The following is a 24,337-nucleotide window of genomic DNA, read 5'->3' as shown; positions in this document are numbered from 1 at the left end:
TGCTTAGAAGCAACTGGGGCAAAAAATAATTGATGGCATTACAGAGCTCGGGCTGGCAGCCCTGAGAACAGCTCTGGGGCGGCAAGGAAAGGGGATAAATAGGGAAAGCCTTGAGCTGGTGCCATCCTTACTGAGTGTGAGCCTCATAGAAGGGATTTTAAGCTGAGGATGTGGCCACTGAAGAGAAGTTTGGACTTCAAAAGGGGTGTGAATTTGGCCTGCCCCCTTTCCAGAGAAGCTGGGAAGATCTGCTCCCCCCTGACCACAGCACCGTATGGGCTGCAATCCTCCCAAATGGTACAAAAAGAGGATCCAGATCCCAGAGAGAGCTCTTGAAACCCACCACCGCTTCCCTGAAAGAGTGAAATGAAACTGGACTGTGTTCTCAGGTCTGATTCAAGGAATTTGGGGCTGTGAGGGTGTGAGAGGCTCTGATAACTGCACTTGCTGAGAGAAGTTCCAACACCTGGTGCAGCATCTCTCACCAAATCTGATTTTGGGTGAGAACAGACAATTCATGAAACTGTATTAAACTGGAAGTGCTCCAGGGATCTGAGCTTGACTTCATTCTGATCCTTGCTCCAAGGAAGAATGAACTTTGTTTTGAATCATGTCTATCCTAAGTCAAGAACTTTTTTATTTCTTCTTTTTCTATTTTTTTGTCTCATGCTCTGCCAGTGAGGAGGCTTGCAGAAGAAACTGTGAGGGAGTGCAGCCAGGACATCTGACCTAAACTGGCCAAAGGGATATCACACCCATGGAAAGTCATTCCCAGTAGAGAAACTGGGGCTGATCTGGGCTCGCGAAGGGGATCTGGCACCAGCCAGAGGGTGGTTGGCATCAGCCAGAGGGGCTCTGGCATCAGCCACAGCTGCATTGTGCATCCCCGGTTTGACTTGTTTTTTCCTCTCTCATTTAGCTATCATTACTATTATTATTTTACTTTATTTTTAATTATTAGCAATAATTAACACAGGGGGGAACCGCGGCACTCCCGCCCTCCGCCCGCCAGGCGGCGCCGCCGCGCCTCGCCCTCCCACAAGCCCCCGCGGCCGCGCCCAGCCCGTCTCTTCCCCGCCTCCATCATGGCGGTGAGTGCCGGAGCTTGGGCCGGGATCGGGCTGGGCCCTCTCCATCCGCCGCCATCCGCGCTCGGCGAGGCTCGCCCGGGCGTGGCCCGTGCGGGCGGGAGTGGGGAGGGCTTGCGGGAGAGCGGCGGGGGCGGGATGGGCGCGGAGGAGCCGGTGGGGCGCTCCGGAGCAGAGGCTGCCGTGACAGGCCGCGACCCGCCCGGTGGCGGCAGTGCTCGAGAAGGGGCCGCGGCGCCGGGGCTCGGCCGCGGAGGGGAGCGGGGCGCGGTGTCAGGCTGCGGGAGCCTTTCTCCGAACCCCTCGCACACCGTGCTGGGGCTGTCGAGGCGAGCGGCGGGCTGTGTCGCGGACAGCCCCGCTTACCCTCGGTGTGGTTTCTCCGCAGCAAGACCAAGGTGAGAAGGAGAACCCAATGCGGGAGCTGCGCATCCGCAAGCTCTGCCTCAACATTTGCGTCGGGGAGAGCGGGGATCGGCTCACCCGCGCCGCCAAGGTGCTGGAGCAGCTCACGGGGCAGACCCCCGTCTTCTCCAAAGGTGAGGGGCTGCGGAGGAGCCCTGATGGTTTTGTTTCCTTTGCGGTGGGCGCGGTGCGAGCGCAGCCCCCGGGAACGGGGTTCTTGGCAGAGCCGGTGTCGGGAGAGCAGCTGGACAACTGGGGGACTTAAAAATTTAGGGGTAGTCGTTTGTGTCATTTCAGTTCTGCCTCCAGATTCAGGCTCATGCTCGGCCAACATCTCTAAAGAGAGAATGTCGGGCTGCCTTGGTTTTTATTAATTCCCTTGAATTTATTTGGGCGTGAGAAGCTCTGAATCCCCCGGGTGGGAATTCTCTGGCTGTCCTCTGAGTGTAACTGTTGCTGCCCACAGCGCGATACACGGTGAGATCCTTTGGGATCAGGAGAAACGAGAAAATCGCTGTTCACTGCACGGTTCGCGGGGCCAAAGCAGAGGAGATTCTGGAGAAGGGGTTGAAGGTGAGAATTTTGGGCTGGATCTTTGGTTTGTGAAACAACAAAACTTTTCCATTCTGACTGAAGGGGTAGGTGCTCCAAAATGTTGCACCTGATCTAGGTGCAGGTCAGATACACGGGATGAAGTGTTCACACTGTTTATTAAAGAACTAATTGTGCAGCTGCTGATCCTTTCTGGGTTGTGTCTTTTCTGAGGGGATTTAGGAACAAGCTGGGGGAGCAGAATTTCAGAGATAAAGACTGAGTGAGCTGGGGGTCTGGTAGCAGTGGGCAGGAGTTCTTACTCTGCTTCCAGCCAGGAACAAAATGCTGACCAACAACCAATGTTTCAGGTGCGAGAATATGAGTTGAGAAAAAACAACTTCTCAGACACTGGGAACTTTGGCTTTGGAATCCAGGAACACATCGATCTGGGGATTAAATACGATCCCAGCATTGGTATCTATGGCCTGGATTTCTATGTGGTGAGTATTCCTGTTTTCTGGGCTTATGGGAAAGCTCCAGAAGGAGCCCAGAACAAGAGCTGGCTCCCATGGACTTGCTGCCAAATGCTGGAAGATAGACTTGGATTTTGTTGACATTCTTCTAATTTGAGATTCCCAGAGCTGCCATAAAACCCCTGATTTATGACAAATCTCACAAAGCCTCTTCAGGAACAAATCCTGTTGCTCTGACTGCGACTCCTGGGATAACACTGAAACGGCTGGGCTGGGTTTGGGGAAGGAAAGAGCAACAAGGCATAACTGATATGGAAATTCCAGGTTTCCCTCCTGGAAAACTGTTTAGTTTAGGCAAACCAGTAAATGCCAGGATGAAGCAGTGCTGTTGGCCTCGTCCTGCAGGTGCTGGGCAGGCCAGGCTTCAGCATTGCTGACAAGAAACGCAGGACTGGCAACATCGGGGCCAAGCACAGAATTGGGAAGGAGGAAGCCATGCGCTGGTTCCAGCAAAAGGTACAGTCCATCTTTATTTTTGTATCCTGAGAATTTCCTAGCAAGGATTAGCAAAATGACTCGTGGAAGGGCTGGAGCCAATCAGTGGGCAGGGGGAGATCTTGATGAGTGCTTAAATGGTAGATTTTTACTGTCCCAGAGCAGTAGAAACTGCTACTGCTAAATAGAAATGTTTCAGCTCGAGTGCTGTTTGTGGTTTTTTAGGTGTGCTGAACTCTCTCTTGGCAGGAGAGCTGGAAGGAATTACCAGCTCTTGTGTGAGTAGCTCCCACGGTTTTTGGAGGAGCTACACATTCGTGGATCATGAGTGATGAGGCAGGGTTAGGATTTGTTGGTCTGACAAAGCTCCAGGCTCAGCTGCCACATTTGGAGGACGGAGAGATCCCCAAATAAATTCTTGGGCTTATCTGTCCATGTAATGAATAATTGTATAATGAAAGGGAGCTGCTGGAAGCTGGGTTGGAAATCTCAGAGGTTGAGACTGCTGCTAATTTTTCTGGGGTGAGAAGTATCTGGGGGCTCTTTACTCTGCCTAGACCCACATGGGTCATACCCTGTGCTGGGAAGGCTCCAGCCTGCTTTTGACAAATTCCATTTTTTCCCCATCCTGCCTGGTTTTGCTTAATGTAGCACAGTTACCTTCAGGGCCCAAATTTTGGGACTGATAGACCTCCCTGTGGGAGAATGGGGCTGCTGAGCAGAGCTTAATGTAAGTTTTCTGCACAGCAGCACTGCACCTTTACCTGATGGTGATTTCTCACTTGGTTCTTTTTTGTTTTCCTCACAGTATGATGGCATCATCCTTCCTGGTAAATAAGCAGTTCCTGTTACCAGAAAAGTAAATAAATTTTTCTAACCCCAAACTTGTTTTGCGAGTTTTGTGGGGAAGCTGATGGGAGTGAGGGTCATTGTCCTCCATTATTATGGTTTGGCTTTATTTTTTTTTTCCCCATTTTTTTCCAATCCACGGTGCACTCCAGTGCTGCAGGCTGGGGAGAGAAGCTCTTCTGTCCTGCTTCTGTGTCTGCCCCATTTGAGCATTCCTGGCTTAAGCTGGAAGATGGAGATGGAGGCAGCTCAGGGGACAATTTCCTAGCTCCCAAAGTTTGCAGTGACTCTGAGCATCAGCGTGCCTCCTTATCCAGCTGCCCCGCACTCCCCAGCTTGGTGTCCTTCCCTTGCTGCTAGCAGAAGCCACGTGGAACTCAGCTCCTCTAAGTGCTGCCTGCTGCTGAGGCCACAGAGCTGGACCTGGAGCTCAGGGAACGTGGGAGTGTGATGGTGCAGCACGAGACACCCACGATGGCCTCGGGGAGCTCCTCATCCTCAGCCCACTCGTTGAGGTCGGGGTTGTAGCACTGCACACACTTCTGATACCTCTGCCTGCTCTCATTCCAGCCTCCCACCAGGCACAGGCGTCCCTCCAGCAAAGCAACTCCAGCCGTGCTCACCCCTGTGGGTAGAGGTGCCAGGGAGCTCCACTGCCCGGTCAGGGGGCTGTAGCACTCCACAGCCAGCACATCCACGCGCTCACCGTGGGGGCCCAGCTGGCTGCCCCCCAGCACGTAGGCACGGTCAGCTGTAGTGGCCGCACAGTGCCAGCCCCGGGGTGTGCCCAGCTTGGGCTGCTCCCTCCAGCTGTCAGAGCTGGGCTCGTAGGAGCACACGGTGCGGGAGTAGGCGTGGCTGATGTAGCCGCCGGTGACCAGCAGCTGGCCGTGGATGACGGTGGTGGCGTGGCAGCAGCGTGGCGTCTCCAGGCTGGCCTTCCTACACCAGCTGTTGGTGGCAGGGACGTAGCACTCGACAGAGGCCAGGGGGCCCTGGGCGTTGCGCCCTCCCACAGCATAGAGGAGCCCATCACAGGCACTCAGGCTGAAGTGGGACCTCCTGTGCTCCATGCTGGCCAGGTGCAGCCAGCTGTTGAAGCGTGGGTCGTACCTGGGGGAGGAAGGGCTGAGCTGTCTGTCCAGGACAAGCAGCAGAGCTGTGGAGGCCTGGCAGCCATCTGCCTTTGGAGGAGCTCTGGATGTACCTCTGTGTCTCTCCAGGACTCAATCCTACCTGTGACTGGTGGGGCTGCTGCTGCTGCTCTGACACTGTGGACAGCCCAGCATTGCTCCTGCCCCACAGCCTCCGGCCTAGCTTGGAAATGCTGAGTGCTACTGCTCTGAGGTGTCCCAGAACACTGTCACTGTCCCCTCAGCTGGGTCTTGGCAGGTAGAAGAGGGACTTCCCTACCCATCCTGCCAGGCAAAGTCAGGTGTGTGAGAAGCCACCAGTTCCCTATGTGCCCACGAGATGGCAGAGGGAACTGCTGTGTCCCCCAGAGCAATGCTGCAGGGACTAAAGGCCAGGCTGGGAAAGGTGGAAAAGCTACATGCCAGAAACAGGAAGGAGACCTGCCACTGAGTCCCTCAGCAGGAGAAGGAGCCCAGTGGTGTTTCCTAACCGAGGGGTGGTGATCAGGTGATGAAGGGCTGGCCTCAGGAAGTGACAAGGATGCTGCCTGTGGAATCTCAGGTGGCCAAGCTGTGGGCAGAGCCACTGGCAAGTTCAGGTTTAGGTTGTAAACAAAATACTGCATGTTAGGTTGCCATGGTTACACCTCCCTTTTTTTGAATAGTAATCCCTTGGAAATCCAGTGGCAATTTATGGAGATTTAGGAAACAAACCTTATTAAATGATGAAGAGAGAAATGGAGATGGAGACAAGAAAGCCTGAAGGGCAACAGGAATCCTGCAGATGTAAAATCTGCCCCATCCCAAGGGGTCAGTTGGGGCACAGGCAGACATAGCCCAGCTCTGACCCTCCCCAGAGTCTGTGGGGCCCACCTTACCTGCTCAGGGTGCTGACAGCGTGCTTGGCCTGGTTCCTGGCATCATTTTGGTCTTCACCACCCGCAACATAGATAAATCCATCCATCACCGCCACACACTGGTTAAAACTTCTTGCTGGCATCTCTGTCAGCTTGTTCCACTTTCCCTTTGCGTCCCTGTAGCTGATGTCCCTGCTCAGAGCCTTCTCAGACAGTGCTAAACGACCCCCAACTGTGACAAGCACCCTCTGGCCTCCCCGTATCCTGGTTCTCCGGGACTGAAGGCTGTTCTGCTGGTGGGGGAGCAGGTGATAATTCATAGCATCCACCAGGAGCTTGTGGCACTGAGGATCTTGCATCATGCGTGGCACAGGTTGCACGTGGCTGACCAGGTCTGGAGCTGGGATTGTGCCGAAGCGGATGTTGCTCAGGAGGTCGGCGGCATGCCGGACCCGTTTGGGGTCAAACTCCAGCCACCTGACAGCAGCCTGGAAGGCTGCAACCTCGCTGGGTATCTGCAGGCCATCATCCATCAGCAGCTCGTTGACCTGATCAAAGGGGAGTTTCAGGAACTGGTCAGTTTTGGAGAAGGCCATGAAGTTCTCCCGGATGAATTTCCGTGTGGCATCCTTCACCTGGCTGAGGCCGTAGGTACACGAGATGTTGGCAATGTAGACACAGTTCTCCACAGCCATCTCCTGCACCAGGAAGTCACTGCAGAGCCCCAGCAGGGCTGGCACCTGCAGCCGTGTGGCTGCGGCGATGGTGCTGCCGATGGTGTACAGGGACAGGCTCAGTGTCCCCGCGTAGGCGAAGGTGATGACAGCGGCCAGGCCCAGGGGGGACACATCACGGAGCTCCACCCGGCACAGCCGAGGGTCCCTCTGCAGCAGCCCATGGATGTACTCGCTGCAGGAGGCCAGGATGAGTTTGTGCACCTCGAAGGACTTGGTTTTGGTGGCGATGGTGAGGTCGCAGAGGAACTGCTCCTGGCGCATCTGGTTCAGCCCCTCCAGGAGGGCAGCTCCGTGCTCTGGTGCCTCAACCTCGGTGGCTGTGCAGGGGAAGCTGCTGTTGTGCAAACCATTTCCATGATGGAGGTGTTCGTCCAGCAAAGCATCTTCCACCCTCCCCGGTGCAATGGATGCATCCTTCTTATCCACCTTGAGCTTGACAGGGTTTTTTTTCTTTTTGGGGGCCATCTTGGCAGAATTGGAACAGGACCTGGTAAGAAAAGAGAGGTGAGAAGCCTTGTAATGGGGGTTCAGGTGTCCTTGTGCTCCTTAAGACATTCAGTAAAGGAAAGGAAAAACTCCCACTGAATCAAAAACCATCTGGGTCAGGTTTGGAGAAGGATAGGAACTGCTCCCCAAGCCCTGCACCCCTCTGAGCTGTGTGAAAGGCTTTGAGGGGACTGCAGGAGAGAATTCTCAACCCAACCCCACCAGCACCTTATGAAGAACGGAGGATTTTGGGTGGTTGCCCTGCACTCACTGGTCCCTGGGGTGTGGGGCCATGCTCAGCCCCACTGTCTGGGGTGACACCAGGGTGTGTTTGACCTGACTCAGGCACAGCTCTTGAATGTTCCCAAATCCCATTAGAACCTTCAATCTGAAACTCAGCAGTGACCTCACCTCCTCCGAGGGAACTGGGAGCAGCCAATGGATGAGGGAACCAACCTGGCCAGAAATAGCTGTTACTGCTCTGTCTCACATGTCTGGGGCTGTTTATTGCACTTGGCCACAAAGATCAGGTTTCTTGGAACTGAGTAATCGGCTCGTATTTAGCACCGGGAGAGAAGGGGGGCATTAGGAGGCTTCAGTAAAAACATGGAGAAGGGGAAAGTTTGGGGAAAGTTTAGTAAAAGTCCCTGTTAGGCAAGAGGATTCAAATCTGGTGTGGGAAAGTGGCAGTGCCAGCATGGCCAAGCTCACTGTGCCAGGGAGAGCAGAGGGAGCAGGGATGACTCAGAAGCCACAGGGATTCAGGAGCAAAGTCCCAGGCACTTGAGCCATCCCTGGAATTGTGGTGTTTCACGGGGCTTCCCCAGTTTACACCACTGAGAGCTCATCTATCACAGTGTCACATCCTGGAGTGGGTCCTGCAGCTGGGACCCAAATGCTGCTCTGCCCCTGTGTTTGGATGTGAAATGGTTTCTGACACCAGTTCAGGACAGGGAGAAGGGACTGGGATTTGCCCTTTCAGAGCAACAGCACTTGGATGTGTTCGAACATACATTGTATCCAGACTATCCACTCCTCAGAAAAAAATTGCAGGTTCAGCTTTTCAGCTGGATTTGAAATGAAATGAAGATACAGGTTAAGTATTTTTTAAATTTCCCAGGAAAATGAAGTATTTTTCCAGGTCTTCTCTCCAGATCCCTCAGAGCTGCCTCTCCCTGAGACACAGCACTGCCAGAGCATCCTTGCTGCCAAGAAGGAAGTTGTTCTGGGATTAAACAGATCTTCCAACTGCAGCACACTTCACTTAAGTACAGGGTAAGTTTGGGATTGATGTCCCTGGGATCCTGCCTGTCCCCTCTGGGCACCTTTGACAGACTCCCAGCTTGAAGCAAAGATTTGAGTTATTCCAGAGTCTGGCTTGGGGAGGGCACAGCGACCTTTTTACCTGCACTTAACTTAAAATGGGACATTATTGCTGCTCCTGATTGAAATGCCACTGCAGTGACCTGAAAGGGCTATTTTTCATACAAATTAATCCTGGCTGCTAGGTTAACTCAGGGAGCTGGAGTGATTTGAGGAGATTTCAAAGGGCCCAGACAGAATGGAGGGAAGACAGCCAGGGAAGCTTTTTTCCTGGCCGTTTAAATTTCTCTTAAAAGATAATCGTTGTCCTCACATCCTTTCAGTGCTGCTAATCTCAGCCCTGCACTGTATTGCTGAGCCACCAGCAGAGCAGGGTAATGCTGTCTTCAGAAAGTTGCGTCAGGCTTATTTTCTTTAACATCTAACCAGACAGAGTCCCTCTCCTTTTCCTGCTGGTGGGTTCAGTCAGAGCCTGAGTCACAGCCAGTCTGGAAAACTACCTGGACATTGCAGCTCCAAGCACTCTTTTGCTGCTAATTATTCCTCCAGCCCCATTTTAGAAAGCAACAAAGGCTTTTCCCCCATGCCATGGTTTCCATTATTCAGCAGTTCCCAGCCCCACACAAGGGCTCTGCAGATCCTGCCAGGTGTGTCCTGGCTCTCCATGACTCACCCACAGGCTGGGTCTGCTCTTACCTTGCTCTCAGACAGGTTAGTCCAGGGGGAAGCTCTGCCCAGTGCCAGGATTTGCAGGTTGAGGCACAGAGACCCTCAACTTTCCCCATGCAACATCCTCCTCCCTCCTCTCCCCTCCTCCCAGCCAGCTGGCTGCTCTTATCACTTCTACATTTACAGCAGGCTTTTGGGGTGGTGTCAAGTCAGCCACTCTTGGTTAGTCCCAGGGGGCACGGAAAGGGCTGGAGTCAGGTCCAAACTATGATCTAGAAAGGGCTGGACTCAAGTCCAGACTCTGACCTGGAAAGGGCTGGACTCAGGTCCAGACTCAGCTGAGACACAGCACTGCAAGAACATCCTCACTGCCAAGAAAAGCAGCCATTAGGAGGCAACAGGAATAGGTCTGGAGTAACATTGCCTCAGGAAAAACTGTGTCCAATTCTGGGCTCCTCGGTACAAGAAAAGCAAGGAGCTGCTGGAGCAGGACTGAAGGAGGGAACAAAGATGATTCAAGTACTGGAGCATCTCCCTGGTGAGGAGAGACTGTGGGAGATGGGCCTGGTCAGTCTGGAGAAGGGAAGGCTGAGAGGGGATCCCGTCAATCCATACAAACATACATTGGAACATCCATTTAATCCATACAAACATCCCCAAGGGGCGTCAGAGGATAGTGCCAGACTTTCCAGTTGCACCCAGTGACAGGATGAGGAGGAATGGCCATAAAATAAAACACAACAAATTCTGCCTCAACTTGAGGAAGAACTTCTTTCCATGAGGGTGGCAGAGCTCTGGAACTGCTGCCCAGAGAGGGCCTGGAGTCTCCCTCTGTGGGGACATCCCAAACCCACCTGGGTGCGTTCCTGTATCACCCGCTCCAGGTGACCCTGCCTGGGCAGGGGGTTGGACTGGACGATCTCCAGAGGTCCCTTCCAATCCAAACTCCTGCGGCATTCTGTCCCAGCCCATCCTGCCGGCGGAGCTGTCACCGCACCCCTGAGGGCAGCCATGGCTCCCCTCAGCACCGCCCTGCCCGCACGCAACATGGCGCCGCCCGGCGCCGCTGCCAGGCTCCAACATGGCGCCGGCCGAACTCTGCCCGGACCCGCCATGGCCGAGGCTGCGCCGCGCCGCTTCCGCTTCCTGCCCGCAGCCAAGATGGCGGCGGCGGCGGGGCAGCGCCGTGGGCCCGGCGGCCGCTGAAGCCGCTTCCGCCGCCGCGGGCTCTCCAGCAGTAATCATGGCGGAGTCGGTGCTGGAAGTTGTGGGCCGGCTCCAGGCGCGGCTGGCGGGCAGCGCCGAGCCCAAGAAGGTGATGGGGGCTGCCCCGGCGGTGGGGACGGGGGTCGGGAGTGCGCGGGGCGCGAGGCAGGGCCTCCCTCCGCCGGGGCTGTTCCTGCGTGGAGCTCCGTGCCTGGCCGGGGCCGCGGTGCGGGGCTGAGGCGTGCGGGCTGCCCGGGGGCTGTCCCCGCTGGAACTCGCCCGCTGCCACCAGCCCGCTCCGGGCTCGCAGGCCCCGCGGGTCCCGCTGCGGCGGGCCGGTGTCCCTTGTGGGGTCCCCCCGTGGCAGGCTCGGGGTGGTGGCAGGCGTCCCGTGGCAGGTCCTCCCGCGACAGCGGCAGGCAGGGGTCCCGCGTGGGGTCCCCCTTTGGCAGTGGCGAGCAGAGGTCCCGTTTGTGCTCCCCCTTTGGCGAGCAGGAGCCCCATTTATGGTCCCCCTCTGGCGGTTGCGGGCAGGGGTCCTATTTATGGTCCCCCTTTGGCAGTGGCAAGCAGAAGTCCCTTTTGGGGTCCCTTTTGGGGTCAGACGGGCAGCGGAGAACTCTCCGGAAGAGTCTTGCCCTGGTGACGTGGTTGGTGGCAGAGCCCACGCAGGGAGGCACAGCCGCGGGGCTGGGGGGACACTGCTCCCGGACAGGAGCTGGCTCTTGTCGCCTCTGTTTCCGCTGGCTTTGGGGGACTTGCTTGGCTCTTCTTGCCCCTCTCCACGAGGGAATGTGCCCGCTGCCAAAACGTGCTGCCCGCAGCTGCTGCTGTGCTGCCCCGACCTGCCTTGGGCTCGGTCTGTTCGGTGACATTCTGCCGGTGACAGTGACCGTCCTGCTGGGCACCTGCATTCAGAGCTGGTTTCTCTAGTGAAATCTGGAATCACGGTTGAACTCGGGCATGTTCTAAAACTGTTCTCCGGTTTTAAAGGGGGAGCGTCTGTTGAGGCTGTTCACAGGTGTTGGTTCATGTTCTGTGTAATTCAGGTGAAAGAGGAGGCAGGCAGGGCTGTGCAGCTGCTCTGTGCTCGTCTGACTCTGTTTCTCTGAGACAAACACCTGCAGAACTCACTTCTCAAGGAAGAGGAGTGGATGCTCGAGTGCTGACCCTTTGAAATGGGAGCCCCTGTAGGAGCTCCAGCCTGGCTGGGGGTGATGGGATGGGATCTGGTTACTCTTCTCACCCTCCCAGCCTCAGGGTTGAACTGGTAGAGCCCCAGATGGAGCTGAGGGATTGCCAAGGTGTCAGTTCCAGGGGGGTCTGAGCTTCACGGTGCTGAGACCGTGGGAAAGACTTCAAATATTGTCACAGCACTCAGTGCACAGAGAGTGCTGCTGTTCCCTGACCCTCGTGTGAGCTTGGGGAAAAAGCTGCTGGTGTGTTTCTGGAGCACTGCTGGTCTCGAGGCAGTGTTTGCACAGCCCGACTCTTTCTCCAGTGACCTTGTGGTGTGAAGTCGTTTCTTGCTCTGTTGATCCTGTGCGGTTTTGCAAGGGTAGGCAGAGGAGGTGAAGCAGGGTAATGGCTTGAAAACCTCTTTTCTTCCCCTGCAGAAAGGCTCTGTGACCTATTTTCTTTATTTCTGATACTTTTCCAACCATATCCTTGGAAGTATTAGTGGTTTTAAGCCTGAATTTAGTTGTCATTGCATTGTCTTGATAGATCTACTGAGGACTTTCCTGTGCTAAAAGTTTACCCTGTCAGCAGGACAAATCCATGGCATCCCTGGGTGCTGCCCACCCTTACACCATTTCCAGTCCTCACTTTTCTTGCCTGGTCCTTTGAAAATATTTTATCAGGAATGTAAAAGAAGAATATTTGCCCAGTATTGTGTACAACTCATTGCCTTGCTGAAAGTGTAAAGTGTTATTATTATTGCTTTTGGGTGAAAATTGGGCTGCTGGCACAGAACAGTGCGAGTGAAATTTTGGACAGTGCTGTAATGGTTTGGAAAGAATCCTTTTTTTCCAGCAGAGGAGGTGCAAGCTGTGCTTCAGGGCTATGGGAGGAAAGAGGAGAAGGAAAACATGAGCATCTTCACGGAGGCAAAGCAGCCTGGCTGTGCTGCAGCAACTTGATATTGTGTGTTTTTAGTGTCGTAACGGTTTGGCTGCCTTCTTTCAGAAAAAAAAAAAACAACAATCCACCCATGTTCAACAGGACTTGATTGGAGCTGGACCTCAGGGAAAGTTTTATGGGTTGTGTCTTGTGGCCCATTGATTGAAACCCTGCCCTGTGCTGAGGTGTTTTAGAAGAGCTTTGGTGTGTGTGTCTCACGACACACAAGCCTGCTGTTTTCTGTCTCCAATCTGGTCACCTTTCCCTCACAGGATTTGTATGATCTCGGTTATTTCCAAGATGGGCTGCCAGATTTAAACTCCCAGGATTGTTACAGGTTGGAAAAGACCTCCAGGACTGAGTCCAGCCTTTGACTGAACCCTTCCATATCAACTGAGTGCCACACTGAGTTGTTTCTTGAGCATCTCCAGGGATGGGGACTCCACCACCTCTTTGGGCAGCCCTTTTCCATACCTGACACCCCTTTCTGGGAATAAATTCCTCCTGATGTCCCTTTAAGCCTCAGTGGGATGAACTCCATCAACTTGTTTCCATAGGAAGTACAGATTAGTAAGAGTTTTTAAGCCTCACTGCATCAAAGTTGTCTCACTTGGAGCATCTCCTGCACAAGGACTTGTGCTCCATGGAGGAACCGACTGCAGTGGCTGTGGAATAACTCAGCTCCTCGTGAGACACATTCTGGATCAAGTGTGTAGCTCCAGCCACACTGAGAACAGCATTCCCATTGAGAACAGCACTTCCCTTCTTGGAATTCAGCCCTGAAGGCAACTAATAGCTAAAGAGCAAACAGAACTGTGGGAGATGCTAGTGGGGTGTAGCTGGAAAATATTTGGGAGGATTTAGGGATACCAGAGTGAGTTCTTCCTTGGATCTCACTCTCAGAGGGGGATTTTCTAAGCTCTGAAAAAACCTTTTTAGGAATTTAATTAGCTCACAGAGATGCTGCTGCTTTAATATTGTCCTGTTTTACTCTTCTTCTATCTAATACAAAAATCCATCCTCTTTCCCTTCCTATCTCCTTTGCACACACAAGTCCAAACTCCTTTGTTACCAATTCCAGAAGGAGTTTAGCCTTTCCAGAGGGATCCTGACCCCTGAACTGTGGCAGGCAGTCCAAGGGAAGGCAGCAGAGCTGGGCTGTGTCTCTGCTGCCTTTGGTTTGATGGCTTCAGTTGCCAGTGCACTTGTTGAGCAGCTGTGCTGGCAAGGCAACAGCAGCTACTCTTGGTATCAGGGTTTCACCCTTCTAAACCAAGAAAACTGAAACCTTCTGTCACAGTTATCAGGTCCTAAATATAAAGGAGTGGTTTCTAGTGAGCAGAAGTTGTGGTTTTGCTTAAATCAGGTGAACCTTTCTCTGGGTGTCGAGGTGTGCTTCCTCTCCGAAAGCAAGAGCGCTCCTCAAATAGGTTAGAGGAAATCAATTTCCTCAAAAGGAAGGAAACCTGTAAACCTCTCTGATCCTTGCACGGTGGACGTGGGGGTGACTGGGTGTCAGCTTAGGCTGACAGTGCTGATTTGAGCACGAGCACAGTGCTTTAAAGAGAAGATCTTCTGGATCAGGGGCAGCCCTTTGTATGGCATATAGCATAGGAGTGCTGAGCACAGCCCGGGCTGTATAGGGGCTATAATAATGGGAATGCTGATGAGGCTGGACTGTGGCTATAGCTGAGCTGTGGGAAATGATGTGAGGGGCAACAGTGCTGTCAGATGTGTCCTACCATGTACTGTAGCTACAGAGCCAACAGATATCGTGGGGAGGTGATGTCCCAAACCACCTGGGTGGCAGAGGTACAAGAACATCCCATTCATTTAGAATCCCAGAGTTATTAAGGTTGGAAAAGACTTCCAGGATCATAGAGTCCAACCTGTGACTGATTGTCTTGTCAATCAGACTCCCATGCCCAGTCAATCCTTGAACACCTCCAGTGATGGGGACTCCACCATGTCCCTGGGCAGCCCATTCCAGTGCCTGATCACCCTTTCCTGAAGAAATTCCTCTTGGTGTCCAACCTGAACCTCTCCTGGTGCAGCTTGAGGCCATTTCCTCTTGCCAAGCTCCTCCAGCTCCTCACTGGGATGCTCATTGGAGAGGACTCCTTGTTCCACCCTGTCCTGTGGAGCAGCTGAAGGTGCTGGCTGGACCTTGCTTTGGGTGTGTGGAGGAAAAAAGAGGTTCCTCTCTTAGGTCTTTAAGAGCATTTAGAAATCTTCCTTCCCCTTTTTACTTTGGTTTGTTCCCACCCCTCTTGCCAAGGGGTGTGATTCCACCACCATCACCTCCTGAGAGTCTTTTGCTGTGTGTTTCTGCTCCTGGTGCTTTAAGCCAGATTTGTTGCAGTCCCGTGTGAAGCAAACATTAATATTTGAGTGTGTTACAAGACTTTTAGGTGGCTTCTCGTGGGCAGAGGCAGGATTTTTTTTGCAGTTGGCCCTCGTGTTCTGCTTCTCAGGAGCTTTTTTGGAGCAAGACAGCAGCTGTCAGGCACTTGGATCTTCCTAACAAGCTCTCAGGCAGTGCAGCATTTTCTTCCTCCCTAATCCCCGTCTGTGGTTCCGTGTGACAACTCTGAACGCTTTTCCTCTTGTCTCCACAGCTGCTGAAGAGTCTGAAGAGGCTGTCAGAGTTACCCATCACAGTTGACATTCTCGTGGTAAGAGCTGTGAAATCTCTGGGGCTTTTCATCGTGTCTGTCGAGTCCCAGGGAGAGCTGTTTTCCCACGGAAGTGCTGCTTTCCCTGGAACAGGGTGTGTTGCCTCGGCCACCTGCTCCAGCCCAGTGTCACTGGTGTGATGGTGACAAGGTTCTGGAAGTGCCAGGCACGGGATTAAAGCGTGCCAGAGCAGGTGGGAAGCTGTGGAGGACAGTTTGTGATCCTCAGTTCTCCCAAAAGCTTAGCACCTGACTGGCATGTGAGAGTTGGAGCAGATCCCAGCAATAACGAATCAGCAGGAAATGAGGAAGTGCTAATCCTGACAGTTTTTAATGGCTTCTGTCTTCAAACTTGCCAGCTCTCGTGGTAAATACCTACTTGGGTTGTTAATACGAGTAATTAGGATTTGACTAAAGTGGAATTAACTCGTTGATTTACATGTATTGAGTGATATAATATCAGCTAAAAACATAATAAAAATTATGGCTTTATCAAGGAACTTTCTCCCTTGCAGCGTAGGGAGTGTGTTGATTTCACTGACTCTTTAGGAAGTTTAGCAGGGGTGAGAATTCCTGTTTTGCTAAGATGCATTCGTGGCTCTCTCATGAAGGAGACAGGAGTTGGGAAGACTGTGAACAGCCTGAGGAAACATGAGCTCGTGGGAGACTTTGCCAAGGACCTCGTGGCCAGGTGGAAGAAGCTGGTGCCGGTGGCCCAAGAGGCAGAGCGGTGAGTGAACCCCATGGATGAGCTTTGGGAATGTTTTTTCAGTGGATATTTTAAACCTCTCTGGCCAAGGCTCTGGAAAAACTTGTAAAACCAATATGCTAACTCTGCCTGGGGGTTTTGCCTTGTTTTGGCAGAAACTTCCTGCCTTTGCTGGCTGTGGAGTGTTGGGATGCTGACAGCTGCAGTTTCATGTGGAAGTTGGGGCCAACTTTCAAGAATTTTCAGTTTGATGAAGAGATTAACAGGAGATGCCAAAAAAAGTGCCCTTAATAAAGCAAAAGATGCAGTCTGCTTGCTTCCCATTTTATGGTTCTGAAGACAGGAAGTTCTAAGCCCAAGTAATTTGAAAGAATGCTTTTATGAGCCATAATCCTATGGAAACTGGAAGTTATTGCTAGCAGGCATGTGGCAGTAACAAAGCTGTGTTGAACCCAGTGGAGAGATCAAATAGGTTTGAGTGATAAAGGCCCAGTTATTAATGGGAATTTAAATAACTGGTATTCCCACGTGTTTAACTGGGGAACTGGGGGACATTTCCCACAGCATCACATAGCCAGGAACGTGCAGGCATGGAGAAGGTTCTGTCTCTAGTCCTAATAAAAGTAAATAATCAATTCTAGCACTAGAAATGCGGTTTTTATGTCCCTGATTGTTGCTGTTCCTGAGAGATTTAGTGGGATTTTTTCCACAAAACTACCAAATAGTTAGTCTTGTATAAGAGGTGTTCCAGTCCAGGGAATGGCTCTTTTCATTCATACTGGACAGTTTAGATCTAACTATTTTTGTTTTCTTCTCCCTTCAGAAATAACCTAGACTCCGAAGACCGTGACTACGAGAGGAGCAGCTCGAGCAAAAGGCATCAGGAATCCTCCCTCAGAGAGGATGAGGAAGCTGACCAGGATTATTCAGAACCCTTCCAGCCTTCTTGCAGCCAGTCCTATAGCCCAGATCATAGGGAAAAGAAGTCCAAAAGGTATCCCAGGCCTGAGAGAGCCCATGAGACTTATGGCTACAGCAGCCAGCAGGGGAAGGGTTGGGGCAGATCCTCCCCGGTGCTCTCTTCAGATCAGGAGTACTCAGACTGTGGACAAGCTGTGTCACCTGAGCCCAGTGAGAGCCCTCAGGATATGGACACAGACCCTTATGCCTCTGAGGAGCAGGAAGAACCAGCAGTATTCCATCGGAAAGCCAGCAAAGGCCACAGCTTCCAGGAGAAGCTCGGGGCAGGCCGGGAGAGGAGCTCTGGCGATTTCTGCGACAAAGGGAACGCGAGTCGGAGCAAAGAGCACAAATCCTCGCACAAGAAGCAGCGACTCGATGGCAGAGGGGACGACAGGACCTCTGCCTTCAGCCCAGAGAGATTGCACAAAGCCTCTTTTAAAGAGCAGCTCCGAGAATCCCCCGTGGCAGCGGCCAGCAAGGAGAAGCAGAGGACGTCAGAGGGCAGCAAAAAGGAGAAGAACCGGGAAAGCGGCACCTCCAGGAAGGAGAAGTCGCACACGTTGTCACACTCGGAGGAATCTTTGGACAACCATGTCAAGAAGCAAAAGCATCGGGACTCTGAGAAGAGCAAAGTGGAAAAGTCCAAGCAGAGCCTGGAGAGCTCTAACTCAGAGAAAAGGAAAGCTGAGAGTGACTCAGCCAATAGGATCAAGGAAAAGGGGGGTTCTGGGAGCTTAAAGTCTTCGGAGGGGAAACGTAAAATCTCTGAGGTGGACAAAAAATCAGTGGGTTTTTCCTCAAATTCTGGGGAGGGGGAAGCAGAGGATGAGTTTGAACAGCCTACAATGTCCTTTGAGTCATATCTCAGCTACGACCAGCCTCAGAAAAAGAAAAAGAAAGTGGTCAAACCCTCGGCTGGGTCAGCTGGGGACAAAGACCGAGGGCACAGCAAACAAAATGGATCCAAAGCCAGTACCAACAGCTCGAGCTCCAGTCAGAAAAGTCCAAGCCACAAGAGGACAAGTGAGAAAAAGGCAGAGAAGAAACCCCCAGAGCCTCCTAAACCAAAGAGGGTAAGGTTTGGAAGGATCTGACAGTGAACAAAGAAGGTGGGATCAGCTGCTCTCAGTCCTCTGCCTTGTTAGTTTTCCCCTTGGAAAAGTGGGTGAAGGTGGGGGAAGGAAGAAATGCAATGGGTGGATTTTTATGTTTTACTATTTTATGTTTATTCAAAAATGGGGAGAGTAAAAGGGCAAATCTTCAGATAAATATTGGTGTGAAAGAGTATTGGACATGATGCACTTGGTAAGAAGGCAGAGTATCTGCAGATGTGAGCTTAGAATCCATCCCAGTTTGCAGTGCATCTCCTGCTAACAAGATTCCCATGTTTCTCTAAAATGGACCTTTTTTGGTGCCCAGAAATGGGAGAACTGGTGGTACAATGCAGCTTATTCCAGAAGACAAACCTTCTTTTGTGAAAGCTTGGAAAATGAGCAATATTTCTGTACAGATCCTTTGTCACATGGGTGCCATAGTTTGGTATATAAATAGGGACTAATGTGTAAAACCTTTACTGTTTCATCTTTTTGCTCAACTTTGAAACACTTGGCTCTTCATAAAGTGGTTTTTATAATGTTTAACAGCATTTTAAATCCTGCTTTGCCATTCATTTGAATAAGTACTTCATAAAACTTCATATCAAAGTTTTCAGTTTCCCTTTTTTTCCACCATGGCAAAGGTTTTTACAGGAAGAGGAGAAGAGGCAGAGCTGGTAAATGAGTGCTTGAGATCAGAGAAATGCTTCTGCTTGTCCTGAATAGGTTCAAACTGTGGATGGCTCTTTCTGGAGGGTGCTGAGTGATTCAGATCCCAAATTTTGGCTTCTTCTTATTGGCAGCCACCCCCTGAGGTTGTTCCCTGGTGCAAACTGATCAGCATTGAGTGGTTTATTCAAAGTGTGCAAAAAAATCACAGTTCAGTGCTGTTTGTACGCTGGTGGAATGTCATATTCTGCTGTATTCCTGACTTACTTCCATGTGCATTCTCTCCTTCCAGATAATTTTAGATGTGGTACCAACATTACCAGACATCCCCCTGCCCCCCATCCAGGCCAATTATCGTCCTCTTCCCTCGATTGAATCCATCACCTGCTCCCAGACAAAAAGGAAAGGTATGTTGGGCAGGAAAATGGATTTGGAATGAGCCACTTTGTGGGAAAGAGCATGAGTGGATGCTGGCTGGGTTAAAATCTTCATGTTGGGGTCTGCTAAGAGCATAGATTTCAGACAAAAAAGCAGCTCCTTTCCCATGTGCTCCATCAGAACTGAGAAAAATCTTTCACTGACCTTTCTTTGGGGCTTGGGCTTTGGACTTGCCCTGAAGGTTTCTTGGAGAAGACTTTGCTCTTTAGGTCACTTGTGGGTGACTTCAATTTGTGCCTCCTGTGCCATTCATCAGGACTGGCTCTTTCTTTTCTCTGTCCCCTGCTCACTCCAAGTGTTTCCCTCCACAGCAGTGTCCTCGCCAGTGGAGGAGAGCGAAGCAGGTTTCACCGGCCGACGGTTAAATTCCAAAATGCAGGTGTACTCTGGCTCCAAAACTGCCTACCTCCCAAAGATGATGTCCCTGTACCAGCAGTGTATCAGGGTCCTCAGTAACAACATCGACTGTAAGTACCTTTCCTTGTGTCTCAAAGTCACTGTGCAGGTGCACTGAAATTTTGGCAACTTTGTACAGATCCCACCTGGCCTGGAGTGTGGAAGCAGCTCCCCCTTGTTAGAAGGGAGAACAAATAAGGGACAAATCCCTCTGAAAGCTCAGGTGCTGCAGTGATCAGCACCCAGAATGCTTTCAGGCAGTGCTGAAGCACTGGAAATTGTGGCAAATAGAGCTTGCACAGACATTTCTTATCTTGGAGATATTGGTGCCTGAGGTTTCTTTCTCCTCCCCTCTTCCTGCATGTTGTGGTGCAACACTGCAGTTTTTTTACTGGGTGTCAAGGTGTCAAACCCTTTCTTTGGCAAGGAAGGAGGAGAATAATTAATACCCTGTGCTTCTTGCTTCTCTCTAGCAATCTATGAAGTGGGTGGTGTCCCTTTCTCCGTGCTGGAGCCAGTATTGGAGAGGTGCACCCCAGAGCAGCTGTATCGCATCGAGGAATGTAACCATGTGAGTGCCTGGGCCTGGGAAGGGCTGTGATGTGCACAGGGCTGTCCTCATCTGCAAGAGCAGAATAGGAAACAAAACTTTCTGATAGCAAGAGGTGGCTTTTGCTAGTCCTGATTTCCTGGCTTTGCTGCAAGCCAAACTGGAATTCCAGTGACACCAGCACTAAGCTGGTGCCAAGGAAGACTGGAGGAGTCAGGAGGGATCCCAGCTCTGTGTGGGTTTGCTTCAGGTGCTGGTGGAGGACACAGATCAGCTGTGGCACAACCACTGCCTGCGAGACTTCAAGAACGAGAAGCCCGAGGAGTTTGAGTCGTGGCGGGAGATGTACCTGCGGCTGCACGACGCGCGCGAGCAGCGCCTGCTCATGCTGGCGCGGAACATCGGCTCTGCCCACGCCAACAAACCCAAAGGTGGGGCTCAGGACAGGCATTTGGGCTTAAAACCAGTCCAGTTCACCAGTTGCTTATCTATGTGCTCACCTTTGCTTCGTGGTTTAGAATTCTTGCTCTCATCCATGGCGGTGCTGGTGCAGAGCAGTATTTTACAGAAAGGTGCAGAGGCACCTCCTGTTCCACAGTGGCTTCTCCAAAACCAGGAAAGGGGAAGCATTCCTGGTTTTTTGGTGAATGTAATGGAAACTGCTGAGCTGATCAGTTGGATTTCTCACTGCAAGGGGTTCAGACCTTAGAGGGGAGATTGTCACTGTTGCTTTGGAATGGATGGAGTGGGAGAGGTGGATGAACTTGCTGTAGTGAGAGGAGCAGTGAGGAGCCTCTATAGTAAGCTGGATCTAAGTGGTGTTTCCCTCTGGCTTCTTGCAGGGAGAGTGGCCAAGATGGCATTTGTGAACTCTGCAGCAAAGCCCCCTCGGGACGTCCGGAGGAGACAGGAGAAGTTTGGAACTGGAGGACCTCTTCTGCCGGAGAAGACCAAGTAAGTGTTTCTCTGTAGCACTTGCTGCTCAGGGCCTCCTGCCAGCTTCCCCTCCTGAAGCTCTGGAAAAGATACTGTGTGTCTGGGAACTCCTTTTGCAGGGAAACTTGTAACTATAGTAGCCCACAGTTACAAGTTTCCCTGGTTGATACAACTGGTTCTGTGTTGTATCAACCCTGCCACTGTTACAAACACGATTTGTGTCTGTGCAATTGTATCAAACCGGGGTGAATCCTTATGGAAATGCTGTCCTGTGTCTGTTTCAGAATCAAACCAGTCCCGTTCACATCCAGCAAAAGCCACGCTCGGGCGAGTGACGAACAGTCCTACGATGGGCCCAGCACCAGCAGTGCCCACTCGGTCCCATCTTCAGGTAGCACCTTCTCCTCGTACGACCCCAGGAAACCCCCAGTGAAGAGTAAGTACAACCTGCAGGACATCTCTGGGGTGTCTTAGATCTCCTTCTCACAAACAGCTGCTTCTGCTGCTGGAGAATTCCAGGCTATGCAGGAGGGTTGGTGTTGGCATCTCTCCTCTCTAAAAAAAGTCCGTTCATACTTCTTGCATGAGGGAAAGCAATGGGAAACATCTGATTCACCTGCTCAGAGCTGACTGGATCAGCCTGTCCTAATGGTGCCAGTGAGGCAGAACCTCTGCCTTTGCCCTCCTGCTGCCCTGTGTCTGTCCAGCTGTTAGGAATTGTAGTGCAGCTCTCTTGGGAAGGGAGCAGGGAGGCTTTAGCCAGGGATCTGTGTTGGTGCAGTGCAGAAAGCAGTGGGTTCTCCTCAGTCTGTGACCTGAAAACTCTGATGGGCTCCACTCAGAACAAACACTCATATCTGCCTTGCCTCTGCTTTGCCAGGGCTGCAGCTCTGAATTTCTCTCTGTCTTAGTCTGTCACTTTTGCTTTCATGTGGGGGCTTTTTTGTTTGATTCAGTGGTGGTTTTTTTTTCCTTTCTCTTTTGCAGAAATTGCACCAATGATGGCAAAGACTATCAAAGCTTTCAAAAACAGGTTTTCTCGGAGATAAGTTTGCAGTGCTGATCTGGGCCTTTCTCTCTTGGGGAGGAGTGGCACTGAAGGGGGAGAAGGTACCCAAACAGCCCTTCCTTATCTTTGAACTCTTTGGAGGCTGCAGCTGCTGGGAGAAGCTTCGATCTGCACAAGATGATGGCACAGTATTTTATCTTTTATTCTGGTCCCTTTCTCAGTGTCAAGCCCTCTCTTTTACCCCCTGTCCTCAACATTCTGTTTCTGGCTTTGTCATCCATCGAAAGAAGGGTGTACAGAATCTCCTGACACAGGAAAATGTGAAGTCTTGGCACCTGCTGAGAATGGAAGATCCAGAGACTTATTTACTATTTAACCTCTTAATAAATTATGAAATGGTTTTAATTAATATTTTGCCCCTCTGCCCTGCTGTATTATTTATGTCGCTCCCAGTAGTCTCTCCCCTCCCAACCCAGTCCTGGGGTCAGCCTCGGTGACTCGAGCTGGAATCCATCACTCTGAGTGGACATTGGGTGTCACAGGAATCTTTCCTTGTGATCTGGTACCTGCTGGGCCCAAAGTCTCACCTGGAGACTCTGGGACAGGTAGGACCAGTGGCCCAGCCACTTGTCAGTCCTTTGGCAAGTGCATCCAGTCCTGAGGCTTTGCTCCCTGCTCATGTGTGTCAATAAAATCTGAGCTCTTGACCTTCTCTGTGCTGTTGCTGTAGATCCTGTACAGGTGCTTTTGTGGTCCTGCAGGGATGCCAAGAGCCTTTGGGGACGTTTCCTCTGCTGCTGTTGTCTTCTGCTGGCTACTGGTAATAAAACTGCCAGGGATTTGGGAGAAGTTTTACTGTGCATCAAGTCAGATTTTAACTTTTTGTCTGGAGAGAGATAGGGGACTTTGCAATGGAAAACAGTTTTTAAATATCAGTGAAGGCATAGTTTGCCTCTTTTAGTGGGAAGAAGGAATACTTCTGTCTTTTTTTTCTGTGTGGTATTGGAAAGGATTTATTTCCAGTTAGGAAGCTGGTGCCTAAATCCTGGCTTTTCCCTGTATGTTTTGCTCTGTCCCCTCTTTGGAAAAATCCAAGGATTTTGGTCTTTGAACCTGAAACCACTTGAATGAAGTTGGAGGGGAGTGAGCAATGGAATGTGGCTGTTTTAACTTGTGTGTCCTTCAGAGCAGGAGTTCAAAAGGCTCCCTTGTAGCTGGTGTGTGAGGAGCTGGAGCTCAGCAAAGAGAAGGTGCTTGATGGGACTGCTGGGAGTGCCAGGAAGTGCCCTGGAGCTCCTGGAGAGGTCAGAGCCCTGCTGAGGGTGTGAGGATGGCAGCTGGGCTCGCCGAGGCTGGAGCTGGACGCAGCCAGGAGGTGGCTGTGATGTGGGGAAGGTTTCTGCTTCTGGGTTGTGTCTGGGGAAGGTTTCTGCTTGTGTTTTGTGTCTGCCCCAAAGGGAACCCCGGGGTGGAGCAAGCAGAGGATGGGGCTGGGGAGACCCCAGCTCTTGTGGCCTCTCTGGGAGAGCTTGGGGGTCTGACTGGATCAGAGAGGGGAGGGATTCTCCTGTTCCAAGCCATATTTGCTACCCTAGGACTTTGCTGTCTGGGTGGAAAAGATGCTGGTAGTGGATGCTGTTGTTGTTGGCAGCTCCTGAGAAGCTCTGCTGCTGGCTTTCCGTGGCTGCCAAATCCCAAACCGGTGGAGTTGTCTGTGTGCACTGACCGGGGGAAACCTTGCTGTGAAGGGTCCTCCCTGGAGGGCTCTAGAAAAATCCCTGTTTTGCTTCTGGTTTCTGTTGGGTTGTTTGTTTCTTTCCTTTTTATTTTTTCCTGGCTTTAAAAAAAAAAAAAGTCTTTCTTCAAAACCATTCTGAACACCTGTCTCCTGTTTCTTTGGTCTGTTCTTTGTTTAGTTTGAAGTTCTTGGAAAAATGTTCTCAGCCTCTCATGTGCTGTAAGTTTGTTACAGTCCCAGATGCTTTAATGTTACCGTGCAGCATTTCAGTGTGTGTTGTGCTGTAAAATAATGGCTCCTTTCTCCTGCGTTTTTTGCTGTATTTAATTTTGCTGTATTTTTAATTAGATAACAATATATCCTCTTCTGCTGACCGTTGTGCTACTGTTATTTCTCCTCTGTACTTAGGGTAGGGGCAGAGGGGAGGGAAGCAGAGCCTGGAATTGTGTTCAGACCTGAGGGAGCTTTGAACAAAGGATCTGGGTGATGCCCAAAAACAATTCTGGGCACTGCTAAACTGCCGATAATTGATGCCACAGCTCCATGCTCAGCTGTTTGGGGAGATGCTCTTTCCCTCTCAGAGCAGCCCCTTTACTCCAGGCTTTGCCAGCTGTGTCCATGTTGTGTTTGTGGGATGGCAGGGAGGTGACACTGGCGTGGCTCTGCTCTCAGGGGGACAATGCCAACCCTTCACCCTTCCCTTCCTTTTGCTCGAACACTAATTCCAGCCTGGGGAGAGGTGAGCACTGACCCTCAGCTGGGAGCAGAGCAGGGATATTTCCCT

General features: G+C 51.6%; 3 protein-coding genes across 6 annotated transcripts; 2 read left to right on the top strand and 1 right to left on the bottom strand.

The window, feature by feature from the left end:
• Positions 1-962: 962 nt before the first annotated feature.
• On the top strand, positions 963-3,879 carry RPL11 (ribosomal protein L11). The gene is made up of 6 exons (XM_085081007.1): positions 963-1,091; positions 1,477-1,627; positions 1,960-2,066; positions 2,396-2,527; positions 2,906-3,016; positions 3,804-3,879. Exons 1-6 carry the CDS (start codon positions 1,086-1,088, stop codon positions 3,831-3,833), a joined length of 537 nt encoding a protein of 178 aa, XP_084937133.1. The 5' UTR covers positions 963-1,085; the 3' UTR covers positions 3,834-3,879.
• On the bottom strand, positions 2,905-10,096 carry LOC146427737 (kelch-like protein 31). 3 transcript variants are annotated; one of them, XM_085080990.1, is made up of 3 exons: positions 9,904-10,096; positions 5,856-7,058; positions 2,905-4,972 (listed from the first exon to the last, which is right to left on the bottom strand). In XM_085080990.1, exons 2-3 carry the CDS (start codon positions 7,034-7,036, stop codon positions 4,231-4,233), a joined length of 1,923 nt encoding a protein of 640 aa, XP_084937116.1. In that variant the 5' UTR covers positions 7,037-7,058; positions 9,904-10,096; the 3' UTR covers positions 2,905-4,230. The 3 variants fall into 3 exon arrangements, with proteins under 3 accessions (XP_084937116.1, XP_084937114.1, XP_084937115.1); XM_085080988.1 differs by lacking the exon at positions 9,904-10,096 and adding an exon at positions 9,077-9,233; XM_085080989.1 differs by lacking the exon at positions 9,904-10,096 and adding an exon at positions 9,077-9,233 and having other exon boundaries at positions 2,905-4,957.
• Positions 10,097-10,181: 85 nt separating this feature from the next.
• On the top strand, positions 10,182-23,927 carry ELOA (elongin A). Of its 2 annotated transcripts, none has more exons than XM_085080987.1 (11): positions 10,182-10,364; positions 14,995-15,051; positions 15,663-15,781; positions 16,584-17,796; positions 18,779-18,893; positions 19,239-19,391; positions 19,794-19,891; positions 20,121-20,301; positions 20,713-20,824; positions 21,091-21,242; positions 21,794-23,927. In XM_085080987.1, exons 1-11 carry the CDS (start codon positions 10,293-10,295, stop codon positions 21,853-21,855), a joined length of 2,334 nt encoding a protein of 777 aa, XP_084937113.1. In that variant the 5' UTR covers positions 10,182-10,292; the 3' UTR covers positions 21,856-23,927. The 2 variants fall into 2 exon arrangements, with proteins under 2 accessions (XP_084937113.1, XP_084937112.1); XM_085080986.1 differs by having other exon boundaries at positions 10,183-10,364; positions 19,236-19,391.
• The last annotated feature ends 410 nt before the right edge of the window (positions 23,928-24,337 follow it).

This window comes from Lichenostomus cassidix, chromosome 23 (assembly GCF_008360975.1).
Source record: "Lichenostomus cassidix isolate B80296 chromosome 23, HeHo_3.0, whole genome shotgun sequence".
Taxonomy (NCBI): domain Eukaryota; kingdom Metazoa; phylum Chordata; class Aves; order Passeriformes; family Meliphagidae; genus Lichenostomus; species Lichenostomus cassidix.
This window is presented reverse-complemented; position numbering and strand designations above follow the sequence as displayed.

Excerpts from the sequence above, each read along its gene's own strand:
- RPL11 (XM_085081007.1), top strand. Across the intron at positions 2,528-2,905 it reads ATGGCCTGGATTTCTATGTG|GTGCTGGGCAGGCCAGGCTT; the intron begins GTGAGTATTCCT and ends CTCGTCCTGCAG. Across the intron at positions 3,017-3,803 it reads TGCGCTGGTTCCAGCAAAAG|TATGATGGCATCATCCTTCC; the intron begins GTACAGTCCATC and ends TTTTCCTCACAG.
- LOC146427737 (XM_085080988.1), bottom strand. The coding sequence starts at position 9,165 with ATGGGGAAAGTTGAGGGTCTCTGTGCCTCAACCTGCAAATCCTGGCAC. Across the intron at positions 7,059-9,076 it reads CTAACCTGTCTGAGAGCAAG|GTCCTGTTCCAATTCTGCCA; the intron begins GTAAGAGCAGAC and ends TTTTCTTACCAG. Across the intron at positions 4,973-5,855 it reads GCTGTCAGCACCCTGAGCAG|CCCTTCCTCCCCCAGGTACG; the intron begins GTAAGGTGGGCC and ends CAGACAGCTCAG.
- ELOA (XM_085080986.1), top strand. The coding sequence starts at position 10,293 with ATGGCGGAGTCGGTGCTGGAAGTTGTGGGCCGGCTCCAGGCGCGGCTG. Across the intron at positions 18,894-19,235 it reads CTCCCAGACAAAAAGGAAAG|CAGTGTCCTCGCCAGTGGAG; the intron begins GTATGTTGGGCA and ends TTCCCTCCACAG. Across the intron at positions 21,243-21,793 it reads CAGGAAACCCCCAGTGAAGA|AAATTGCACCAATGATGGCA; the intron begins GTAAGTACAACC and ends TCTCTTTTGCAG.